Source organism: Alexandromys fortis, unplaced genomic scaffold, assembly GCF_014885135.2.
Source record: "Alexandromys fortis isolate MF-2015 unplaced genomic scaffold, M_Fortis_MF-2015_v1.1 scaffold_51, whole genome shotgun sequence".
NCBI classification, from domain to species: domain Eukaryota; kingdom Metazoa; phylum Chordata; class Mammalia; order Rodentia; family Cricetidae; genus Alexandromys; species Alexandromys fortis.
The window spans coordinates 7,293,087-7,305,702 of record NW_026067925.1 but is presented as its reverse complement, the minus strand read 5'-3'; the positions used below and the strand labels follow the sequence as shown (position 1 = coordinate 7,305,702).

Sequence of the window (12,616 nt, the reverse complement as noted above, 5' to 3'; positions counted from 1 at the left end):
CAGCCCTTTGACCATTTAAAAGAACATTCTATTTGTTTGTTTAGACAGGGTCTCAGTCTGTACTTCAGGCCATCCTGGAAGCCAAGCTGACCTCAAACCAACAGCAATCCTCCTGCCTCAGACTCCCAAGTATTGGGGTTGTAGACATAGCCATTGCTTCTGGTTTCCTAGCCCTTTTCTCATTTATGAGTTTTTAAGATCATGTCTCACTAAATTATCCAAGCTAGACTGGAATTCACTTACAGCTCAGATACAACTTGAACTTGTTATCCTACTCAGACTCCTGAGTGGCTATGTCCACAGGTGCAGGGGTCACATTCCTACTTCTAAAAGGAGAACACTTTGCAGCTGTATTTGCCCAAGTCTATTCTGTGACCCACCAATGACACAAGATCTACCCCAAATATAAGTGAACATCAGAGCCAAGCAATTTTCATAAACACCAAGCATGTCAAAGACATTGAAGTATTATATAAAAGAAACGCTTAATTTATTCAATCAGCTTTTTTGCACACTGTTAACTACTGAGCCTACGTTCTTCTCTTTACACTTGACATTTATTACTGCTGATGATTGAAACTAATTAAAATAATCTGGTACATGCTTAAAGGCCTGAAAGACGAGGAAAAGTTGGAGAGCTTTACATTGGAGATTAAGCTTACGAAGTAATTAAGGTTAAAAAGCAACAGGGAAGCATTTTCAAAAGATGCAGTCTGTGCTCCTGGGGTAGCTGTGGGATGGGGTGGTGGGTGGGTGGAGAGAGTCAGAGGCAAAAAGGGAAACAGGCATGAAATAATGCAGCATATTTCCAATGCAAGTTTGTAGTTATGTGGGTTGAAGTGACAGAGAGGATTTGCCATGGAAAGGAAAGCTTGAGCTGGCCGGACGGATATTCAGATTTCGATCGAGGCGAGGTGTGGTGACATATTCCTGTAATAAGTGGAGAGAGGCAGGGGGATCCTAAGTTTAGGACCAGTCTAGACCATTAGCAAGAATGTCTCAAAAAACAAACAAACGGAGCGAAAGATGTAGTTCAGTGTTCATCTAGCATGTGCCATGCCTGAGTTCAATTCCTGGCAACACATACAGCCTCCTGCAGTGGTACACAGCAATAATTCCAACTTGCAGGACATGGGGACAGGGAGATCAGCAGTTTAAGGTCATCCCAGGCCACATCAGAAGGTAGATTCTGTATCAAAACAAACAAGCAAGCAAGCAAGAGGTGTGGATCTGCCAGGTGATGGTGGCTCACATCACACCTTTTAAAAAAAATCCCAGTATTCAGGAGGCAGAGGCAGGCGGATCTCTGAGTTGGAGGTCAGCCTGGTCTACAAAGTGAGTTCCAGGACAGCAAGGGCTGATACCCAGAGAAACCCTGTCTCAAAATACAAAAACTAACAAACAAGCAAACAAGAGATGAGGATGCAATTAAATGATAGAAAATAAAATAAAATGGGGAGAGAAAAGGATGCAAAAAGGCAAGACAATGGGGAAAAAAAGGAAAGAAATTATTCTCAGGAGGTTTGTAGGTAAATAGAACAGGTACGGTGCCATGGAATAATCCTCTTGTACACTGTAAAGATTTGTCACTCAAATTGGTTTAACAAAATGCTGACTGCCTAGTATTCAGGCAGGAAATATAGGCGGGGCAGCCAAAGTAAGGATGATGGGAAGAAGGACAGAGGCAGAGGAGTCGCCAGTCAGCCTTGGAGCAGGAGATGAACGTGCCATGCTAGTCAAGGTACTACCACACGGCAAGGCATAAACAGAAATATGGGTTAATTTAAATGTAAGAGTTAGCTAGTAATAAGCCTAAGCACTTGTAACTCACATTTAGCCTTTGAGTCAGTTATTTGGGACTGGGTAGTTGGGAAAGAAATTTCTGTTTACAGTATGATTGATTCAGTTATTTGATAGTCAATCACAGAAAAAAATCAGTCTGTTAGTAATGATGGAAGAAAAGATTAAAATCTGAAAGACTGTGTATTGGTCATATTAGGTATGATGGGACAGATTATTGAATTTTACAATCTAAAGGGATTTTTAATTATTTTAATTTTTTATATGTATAAGTATTTTGCCTGTATATGTACTAGAAGGGTGCCTGGTGCCAGTGGAGGTCAGAGGGAATGCTGGATTCTGGGAACTGGAGTTACAGAAGGCAAGCTACCCTTTGGATGATAGAAATCCAATTCTGGTCCTCTTGGAGAACAGCCAGTACTTTTAACTGCTGAGCAATCACTCTGTAGAACTCTAGGATAACTCTGAAGCCATTTCTGACAACTCTGAGGCCATTTCTGAGGCCTCTCAGCAGTAGTGCTCCCCACCTGGGAACCTAACAACTGCACCTACACATACTAGAATGTTGGGAACTTTCCATCTCCCTGAGTCCTTGTGAGTGTTCTCCAAATAGAGCTCCATTCCTGGAGCTGGGACAAGATAACCCACAGATGTCCAGAGATGTTTTGACTCAGTCCCTGGGAAGGGGGCAAAGTGACCCTCAGATGTTCTCTCTTACCTCACCTGATCTGGCAACCGCTCTCCAGCCAATTATTGGTAATGGCCCTTTGAATAAGCCAATCCCAATAGTTAAAAAACAACCCCCGAGTTCCCCCACCCCCTTGTTTCTATGGCTTTTTGCTTTAAAAATAGCTTGTAACAGTCGTTCAGGGTCTTTTGGCTTCTTGAATGCTGAAAGACCCTGTCGCAACAGAATGAAAACCTCTTGCTTTTACATCAACTTCAGTGTGAGAGTGTTTTCTTGGGGCGACTCCTCCTCAGTAATTGGACTCTAGGGTCCAACAACTCCAGCTACTTTTACTACCCCGGGACTTTGCTAACATTAATAAACGTCGGCCTAAAGAATCAGTCAGTTCGTCACTTTGGTCCCCTTGGTCTTCAGATGATTGACAGCTAAAGCCCAGAAATCACCTGATTTCCCTGTCACACCAGCAGAATTCCCAGGCTGAAAATCTTGTCTTCTTCCCAAAGGATGGAAATGTAGGCTGTGGAGGAAGGCAAGGACAGAAGCTAACAAGTATATGGGGCAAAGGGATGCTTTCTGTTTGAAGAGTCTGTTTAATGGGGCTCAAGGCGATTAGATGTCCTGAGCTCAATCCCCAGCATCAAATGGGCGTCACTCAGTTGGTAGAGTGTTTAGCATTCATGAAGCCCTGAATTTCATCCTCAGAAGCACCCAAAACTGGGGACAGGGGTGCATTACTGTAATCCCAACAATGGGGTTAAGGCCAATGGTACATAAGACAGTCCTTCCTTCCTTCCTTCCTTCCTTCCTTCCTTCCTTCCTTCCTTCCTTCCTTCCTTCCTTCCTTCCTTTCTTCCCGAGACAGGGTCTCTCTGTGTAACAGTCCTAGCTGTCTTGGAACTCATTTTGCAGACAAGACTGCCCACTCTCTTTCCTGATCCCTCAAAACAGCTCACTAATATCCTCTCCCCACTCTTTCCTGATCCCTCTGTTTGAGACCTGTAACCCTGGAACTTGAAATGCAGAGCAGGCTGGCCTTGAACACACAGAGATCCTCCCGACTCTGTCTGAGTTTTCTGCAACTCAGTATTTGTTTGAAAAGTATTTGGTGCTAGAAGTATCTTTTCAAGGAAAGAAACTAATAATCTACAGAAGAAATCCCTGAGGCGAACTGCCAAAATGATACTGTCTAGAAATGATACAGTCTAGGGATCTTAATTGAGTTCATTTTCACTGCAGTTAAAGAATTAAAATGTGGCACAGGCCTTTAATCCCAGCACTCGGGAGGCAGAGGCAGGCGGATTTCTGTGAGTTGGAGGCCAACCTGGTCTATAAGAGCTAGTTCCAGGACAGGCTCCAAAGCTACAGAGAAACCCTGTCTCGAAAAACCAAAAGAAAAAGAAAAAGGCTATATGTAGTCTTCCTCCCTAGGGTCAGTCAGTTTGAAGACAGATAAGACAGTTAATTGACTGATTCCATATTGTTGTGTGATGTGTCCTGATCAGGCCTTACTTAACCTTACCAAACCAGACCATCGGCAGAGGGTTGAGGAAGAAGCTGGCTTGCTTGGAAATTTGCCACAGCCTTTCTCCCTATCTGTCTGCTTACTAAGGAGTCTAATCCCGGTCTCTCAATACTAACAAATGAAAAAGCAAATCAAAAAGGCAACATAGGTTTGGCGTCTTGTAACCCAGAGCTTCGTGCATGCTAAGCACGTGCTCTAGCAGAAGACACCCAGGATCTGATAGATGACAAAAGATGAGACTTTTTGGAAAAATGAGTAAACGTTTCTCAAGTCTGGGGCACGCTTTTTGCATGAAAAGTCGGAGCACGGAACGGAAAACACGAGGCAAGTGTAGCAGTCAAAGAGGAAAGATGATCGCTTGGCTGCCAGCAGGAACCGCCGCCAGAATACCCGGGGCCACGAGCTTGGCAAAGCCTGCCACGCCCTACGCCACGCCTATCACGCAAAGCACTGTGGGACTTGTAGTCTTTCTCCCATCCACTCCTAGGAGGCGGGGAGACCCTGCCTTTTACGTAAATGAACCTTTCTTCCCAAAGCAGTCTGCCATTTCTCCCTTTCCGCAAGGCCTAGCAGGGAGAGTTTGAAAATTCCCGCGGAGTCGGCACCCGAGGCCGGAACCCTCGCGAGAAGTCCGGGCCCCGCAGCGCGATCTGCGCTCGGCTCCCCGCCCTGGCCGCGATCCTTCTCTCGGCGGAGAGGCGGTGTGTGGGGTTCGGGCAGTGCGCCCGGGTTAGTGCGCAGAGCGCGGCCCGCGCAGTGCCAGCCCAGTAAGTCGAGTCGCCAGCGGCGCGGACGCGGCGCGGGCAGCGGCCGAGTTCGAAGCCGGGATTGGACGGCCGGGCCGAGGCGCTCCCCGGGGCCTGAGGGGGTCGGAGAGTGGCTGAGCGTGAAGCGGCTTCCGCGGGCGGGGGCGCGCGCCGGGCCGTGTCTCCCGGGAGATGCTGTGACGGACTGCACGGAAGCAGCAGGCGCCGCGGCTCTCGGCGGCCTGGCCCGCGGGCTCAGGTAGGACGGGGAGCGGGAGGCCCGCGCGCCGAGGGCGGGGCGGGCGGGACTGTGAGGCCCGGGCCTAGGCCGAGCTTTCCGCCGCGCGGGGAAAACGGCGTCCGCGAGATGCGACCGGTGCGGCTCGTTCCGGCGCTCGGGCGTTAGTTACATAACCTCGGTGGCGAGCGCTGGCACATGGCGGCAGAGTCGCGGCTCCGCGCTTATCTCCCGCGCCCGTGGTCCGGATCTCGGCCGCCCGGGGCGGGCCTGACTCAAGACCCCGACCCGTCTTGGTGGGGCGGGTCGATGGAGACCTTTGTGGGGCGTTCCCCGCCGACAGCGGCGGGCGCTCTGAGTCTCTCCTACGTTGGCGTGTGCTCCACATGGTCCTGTGCTTGGCTCCGGTGAGTCCTGGGCGGGGAACAAAGTTTGACTCGCGGTGGCGGGTCGTGCGGGCCACAGGAGTGAATGGATCCGGTACAGCTCCTTTAAGATGACCGTGTCAACAGCTCGTCTGCGAGCTTTAGGGGCGATTACTGTTGCCTTTGGTTGAATTTTCGGGGAGTCGGTTATATTTGCTTTTAGAATTGATAAGTGGACGCGATCTGTTTGAGACAGGTGGTTTTTGTTGACTTTGTGGAACGGTTCTTTTTGACACCGTGAAGGTCCTCACATGCCAGGCAAGCGCTCTGCCACTGAGTTGTGTCCCCAGCATGGGATCGGTTGATTTTTGGTTCCCCAAACGAACGGCATTCATTCTAGAGGTGTGTTGTTATAGAAAAATGAGCGTTGTTATTTTTGTTTATTTTTGATGCCAGTAATCGAAAAGCTACCACCTCGCGCATGTTAAGCACGCGCTCCACCACCGATCTCTACTTCAAGCCGCTGGCTTTTTGTTTTTAAAAACTTGACAGTTGGAGACACATCTCAAAGAATGTGGGTTCTTTAGAACGAAACATAATTTGGCTCTTGATATCCTAAAGAATCCGCGGGCTTTAAGAACTGTCTTTGAGCTTTAACTGTCAGCTTCTTGGAAGACGGAAGTTACTTGAGTGAGTTTACTATTTCATGTGGTGGTGGACAAACGCTATGTGAAGACTATTCTGTGATTTATTTTGTACTTTTGGTGGTTCTGGGGATTGAATCTATGACCTCATACTAGGTCATAGTATTCATAGTATTCTAGCAGGAATCATCATTAAGCTACTCTCTTTTTACTTTTCTTTCTCTTTAGAGACAGTCATCCTACGCAGACCAGGCAGTCTTTATGCACGCCCCTTCCTTCAGCCTGGGAAATAGTGGGGATTACAGGTGTGAGGCACATAGTAACTTAGTATTCAAATGTTACCAATTTTGCAAGGCAACCTAATTCTTTTGTAAACATTTAAAGTTGGGGCCTATATTTCCACTTAAATAAAACATTGCCCTTTTAGATCCTAACTTCATAAATTAAAGGACTCCAAGAATGAAGTGTTCTCCAGGGTAGCTTGTCTGTTAGCATCTCTGTAGAGTGTCTATTCCGGCCAGCCTTATCTCACGGATTTTGTATTTCAGCCATACAGAATCAGCACCAGTCCTAGGCTCACATTCTTCAAAAGGTGTTTGACCTTCAGTTTGGCATGCCAGCTTAACTTTTTTAAATTCTCACGTTTTAAATCCTGCCCCTAAGTACCACCTTTTGGCTATATTCTTTTTTTTTTTTTTTTAATCTCAGTTTGTTTTTCACTGCATATGTATCTCTGTTGTAGCATTTATCCCTGTGTCTGATAGTGTGATTATGAAGCCCTCTTGTAGAAAGTGAACTTCTGGAGGTCAGGACTAAGATCTCTGCCCTTGGAGTTTACTTTTCCCAGGAATGATGGTGGGAAATGGAGGTGGAAAATTTAAGGAGTTCAGGTCCAGCCCAGGCTTCATGAAATTCCGCCTGAAAATGACAAAGAGTAAAGCAGTGGGTGATTAGTGTTTGGATTAAAATAGAAAGAATTGGTCCACTTGCTCTTAGATCAGATACTGTCTTTGGTGGTAGAATTCATTTACTTTGGATATGTACATATTTCACTTCAAAAACTGGTTTATGGTATTTTGTTTAAATGTCTTAGCCTTATAGATTTTGTTCTTCATAATATTTAAAAAATAGAAGAAGCCAGGCAGGGGTGGCGCACACCTTTAATCTCAGTACTCGGGACACAGAGGCAAGCAGATCTCTTGAGTTCAAGTTCAGCCAGGTCTCAGAATGAGTTCCAGAGAAACCCTGTCTCGAAAATAAATAAATAAATAAATAAAGTAAAAGACTAAATATTGAGGGTTTTTAAATTACATTTATAATTTATTTTGACACATACCTTTAATTTCAGTGCTTAGGAGGCAGAAGGAGGAGGATATCTGAGAATTTGAGGCCAATTTGTTTTACAACGCAAGTTCTTTCTCCCTTTTTTTAAAAAATCTGATTATACATAGTAGGCTGCTTCAGATTGGATTCTAATTCACCCTGCCTTGTCTTTTTCCTGTTATGAGTCTTGAAATTCATGAATGAAAATCTAGTGTAGTTTTCCCCTCTCTACATTAAACTTAGTCTTGCTGTCTCTTTCAAGTGATTTTTTAACCTGCTTCTTTACCTTTTGGACTTTGAAGCTGTTGTTGAAGCAGCAAGCTTGTATAGTAATTTTGACAGCATAGACTAGAATTAATAGCCGTGAACTTTATTTTTAGCTAAGGTCTTGCAGTACATCCTTAGCTGGTCTAAAACTTACCATCTAGGCCAGACTGGCCTGGAAGTTGTGCCTCCCCAAACATCAAGATTATAGGTTGGTGGCACCATATTTAGCCTGAGGAGTCTGCCTCTTTGGAACTCAGAGTGCATTAAACAAGATAGGCACACCAGAACTAGATTTGATAGGTAATATTCAAAACTAAAGCCAACTTGTCTCAGAATTCTATTGTCTATCCCCCTCCCGTCCTCTCTGCTTTTCATCTCAATCATTCAGAAAGATGCTTTTGTATTCAACCAGAATTTTTGGTTTTATTTTGTATGTATGGGTGTTTTGCCTGCATGTGTGTATGTGAACCACACACGTGCTGCGAACCTGGTGCCTGTGGAGGTCAGAAGAATGCATTGGATCCCCTGGAACTGGAGTTGTATTGGTGGTTGTGAGCCACCATGGTGGTACTGAAACCAAACCTGTGTCTTCCTCCAAAAGCAAAAAGTGTTCTTAACCACTGAACTGTATATCACAGCCTTACTTTTTTGGTTATTTACAACAGAAGTCACAAAGGGACTTTAGTCTTGTAAAAGAAATTAAAGATAATTTAGATTTTTTTCCCTTTCTATCTAGTAAAAGACAGATAATAGATTCAATTTTTGAAGTTTTGCTGGGGATTCTGAACATTACAGAGCCCCCCTTTTTTTTAACTGAAAAATTAACTTTTTCAGGGTTGAAAATGTTAGTTCAGAGGTATTGGGTTCAATTCCCAGCATATTAAAAGGAAAAGGAAAAAAGTGTGGAAAAAGAGGTAACTGTGGGATAGTCCCCTGTTTACCTGAAGTATTTTTTAGGAATTTTTTTTTTTTTTTTTTTTTTTTTTTTTTTGGTTTTTTCGAGATTTGGTTTTTCAAGATTATAGGTTTCTTTGTGGCTTTGGAGCCTGTCCTGGAACTAGCTCTGTAGACCAGGCTGGTCTCAAACTCACAGAGATCCGCCTGCCTCTGCCTCCCGAGTGCTGGGATTAAAGGCATGTGCCACCACCGCCCGGCGGAAGTAGATTTTTGTAGCAGGACTATGTTAGTCCCATATGTACACACTTACCTTACTTGGTTTACTTTTGTGTGTGGCTCACTTCCCTCACATCCATCTGACAAGAAATTATGAAGTGTACCGTTCAATAGAACAAATATACTAATTTTATTTTTAAAAAACTATTTACAGTGGAAGCATGCAAGACTTAACAGCTCACGTGACGAGTGATCTCCTGCACTTCCCAGAAGTGACTGTTGAAGCTCTCGGAGAAGATGAGATAACGCTAGAGTCCGTGTTGCGTGGGAAGTTTGCCGCAGGTAAAAACATGGATGAAGGTTCTCTATTTTGGGACTACAGCTCAGTGGTAAAGCGTTTGCTGCCTGGCCCTACTCACAGTCCTAGATTTAGTTTCCATTACACTTCACATGGACATGCACATCTATACATACATGCACATACATATACACACAACACACATGTGTGCGCACAAATGACCGCATGCACGAATGCAAAAGGGTCTCAACAGTTAAGAACACTTGCTACATAATCATGAGATCAGAAGGTGGGATGTTGGGCCACTCATAAACCAATAATTTCAGCTTCGAGAGATCTAACATCGTTTTGGCCTCCACAGGTACTCTCATACAGAGACATACATCCACACATAAGTACAATAAAATAAGTCTTTTTATTTGTTTGTTTTTATTTTTCAAGACAGGGTTTCTCTGTGCAATAGCCCTGGTTGTCCTGGAACTAGCTCTTGGAGACCAGGCTGGCCTCGAACTCACAGAGATTCTCCATCTCTGCCTCCCGAGTGCTGGGATTAAGGGCATATGCTACCACTGCCTGGCTAAATAAATCCTTTTTTTTTTTTTTTAAAGAAATTTACCAGTTAAGTTTTTTAAAAAGTATTTATTAGCATCTATTAAAAACCAACTTAGAATATTATATAATACCTATAGTTAGGTATGTAAAACTATATTCTTTGGAACAATCATTAAATTTATGGGGCAGTGTATTCTAATTGTTTTTTTTACTTAAAACTCAGTGGGATGGGGAGAAAATTTATTATAGGCATGAAGACCTGAGTTCCCAAATCTGCAACATATATGTAAAAGTAGGGCATAGTATATATACCTAATCCCGGCATTGCTGTGAGGAAACAGGTCCTCCCCAGCCATTGTAGTCAAAATGGGGAGCTCCAGATTCAATGAAAGACACAAAAATAAGGTGGAGAACCGTAAAAGATACCCAAAGTTAACTCCTGGTCTCCTTATGAACAATTACACATACACACATGTATATGCACATGCCTAGCAATACACCTATAACCCTAGCACTGTGTGGATGGGGCAGAAAGATCACTGGGGCTTGCTGTCTGCCATCCTAGTGCCAAATTCAGTGAGAGGCCTTGTCCCAAGGGAATGAAACAGGACACCCAATACCTCCCTCTGGCTTATGCACTCATTGATATGTGCAAATGCCTATAACCTCATTTTCTTATCTGGGAAGACGTTAATGGTTCTAAAAAAATATTTCCCTGCAAAAAATTAGAATGCTTATAAACTTTTAGGGTTTTTGTAGTTTTTATTATAAACTTTTTTAGTAAACTCTTAATTTATTATTGTTAGGGTGCCTTAAATCTCAGGAATCCGCCTGCAGCTGGCCTTCCAGGGAACAAGGCCATGTTGGCTTCTTAACATAAGGTACATTTTAACATTTTCTTCTCTCAGCAATAGAAGAAGAAATGACAAATGAAACAAAACCAACTAAACATCCAAAACTGAAAGGATATACCAGCCACCTGACATTGTGGTACTATTCATTTCTTGAAGAGACTGTATGTCAAAATGTAATAGGTGTGCATATATTTCAAATGGTACAAAGTAATACTAGATTCAAATTAGAAGATGGCCGTTCATCATGAATCTCTAAAATTTCCACTGAGAAAAACTATATATGTGGATTTATTTTTTTAGGGTTTTTTTTTTTTTTTGAATAGGAGTGTCATGTGCCATGACATATATGTACATGGAGGTCAGAAGACAGTTTGTCAGAGTAGTCCTGTTATTCCAAATGTGAGTCTCAGGGATTGAAACCAAATCATCAGGTCTTCACACACTGAGTCATCTTGCCAGCCTGAAAAGTCTCTCTTTAAAAGGCCATTTTTGCTGGTCAGTGGTGGTGTATGCTTTAATCCCAGCACTCTGGTGCTGGTGGCAGAGACAGATCTTTAGTTCGATACCAGTGAGTTCCAGGAGAGCAGGGACTACATAGAGAAACCTTGTCTCAAAACAAAACAAAAAGCTATTTTCTTTTCTTTCCACCCCCCCCCCCCCAGGACAGGGTTTCTCTGTAGCTTTGGAGCCTGTCCTGGAAACTAGCTCTTGTAGACCAGGCTGTCCTCTAACTCACAAAGATGCCTGCCTCTGCCTTCCGAGTGCTGGGATTAAAGGTGTGTACCACCACTGCCCAGCAAAAGCCATTTTCAATGGTGTCAATTTTGAGGGGCTGGAGAGATGGCTCAGTGATTAAGAGCATTGCCTGCTCTTCCAAAGGTTCAGAGTTCAATCCCCAGCAACCACATGGTGGCTCACAACCATCTGTAATGGGGTCTGGTGCCCTCTTCTAGACTGCAGACATACACACAGACAGAATATTGTATACATAATAAACAAATAAATAAATAATTTAAAAATTTTTTGAGTCTTATTTGCTATGGGGTGGCTAATTACACACAGTAGTAAAGATTTATTTTTTATGTTTTGAATGTTTTGGTTGCATATATGCATGTGTACAGTGTCAGTACAGGGCCCTTGGAGGTCACAATTTGCTGGTGACTCCTTGTCAGTTCTTCTGGTCAGAATCTCCCCAGCAGGAGGGGCCCCATAACTCTTGGAAGTTTAGCTTTCCCAACTGGGTACAAGTTTGTTTACTCTTTAAATCTCCTGGGGATAGGGTTTCCATTAGAAGAAAATTGTTACAGAATAATAATGGGCATTTCCATGGTAGTAGTAAAGTTACCGTCATTCATCTAGTAGTTGCTCACATGAAAATGTAGGATCTGTTTAATTTGGGTTTTGTTTTTCCTTGACACAAGATCTCACTACATAGTTCCCTTCTTGATGTGTCTCCTAAATACTGGGATTACAAGCATGCCCCACCATATCCAGTTTAGGGTTTATTCTTAATTCTTTTTGTTTGTTTTTTATTTTAAGTTTTTGCTTAGTGGGTGAGTAACATTCAACAAATTAGATTGGTATTTACCTACTTTGGGCTATCCAGTGACTTTAAAGACAGGAATGCAATTTGGATAGGATTAGGAGACAAAGAGGGGATTCTGATATTTTCTCTTGTTTAAGTTTATAAACTCTAAGATTACCACAACTCCTGTTTTGTAGTTCTTATGTCTCTAAAGTGTTGGGTTTTCCAAGGCGTGCCACAATACCTGGTTTTAGGAGCTACTTATGTAGACTTGGGTTAATTTTTTATCTATATGACTTTAGATAAGTTAAAATGCATTAAACTTGAGGTTATTTTATGTTCTACTGAGCTGTGATAAGGAGTAAATAAAATAATGAATTTGGGTACCATATGTTCTCTTTAGTGCTTGATTTTGTTTGTTTGTTTTGGTTTTTTGGTTTCTCTGTGTGGCTTTGGAGTCTGTCCTGGGTCTAGCTGTTGTAGACCAGGCTGGCCTTGACCTCACAGAAATCCTCCTGCCTCTGCCTCCCAAATGCTGGGATTAAAGGCGTGTACCACCACCGCCTGGCTAGTGCTTGATTTTATATGTTGTAGTTGATCTTTATTTTATTTATATTTGAGAATCACTGTACTCTGTAAATGCTTTGCTTTCCATTCAGGAGGGATTTGTAATTGTTTGTG

General features: G+C 43.3%; 1 protein-coding gene across 1 annotated transcript in view; it reads left to right on the top strand.

Moving 5' to 3' along the window:
• Positions 1-4,587: 4,587 nt before the first annotated feature.
• Ahctf1 (AT-hook containing transcription factor 1) overlaps positions 4,588-12,616 on the top strand; it is a 55,534-nt gene continuing 47,505 nt past the window's right edge. The window contains exons 1-2 of the mRNA XM_050142787.1: positions 4,588-5,015; positions 8,921-9,048. Coding sequence (XP_049998744.1) covers positions 8,928-9,048 — 121 coding nt within the window. The 5' untranslated portion in view covers positions 4,588-5,015; positions 8,921-8,927. The remainder of the gene's footprint in view (positions 5,016-8,920; positions 9,049-12,616) is intronic.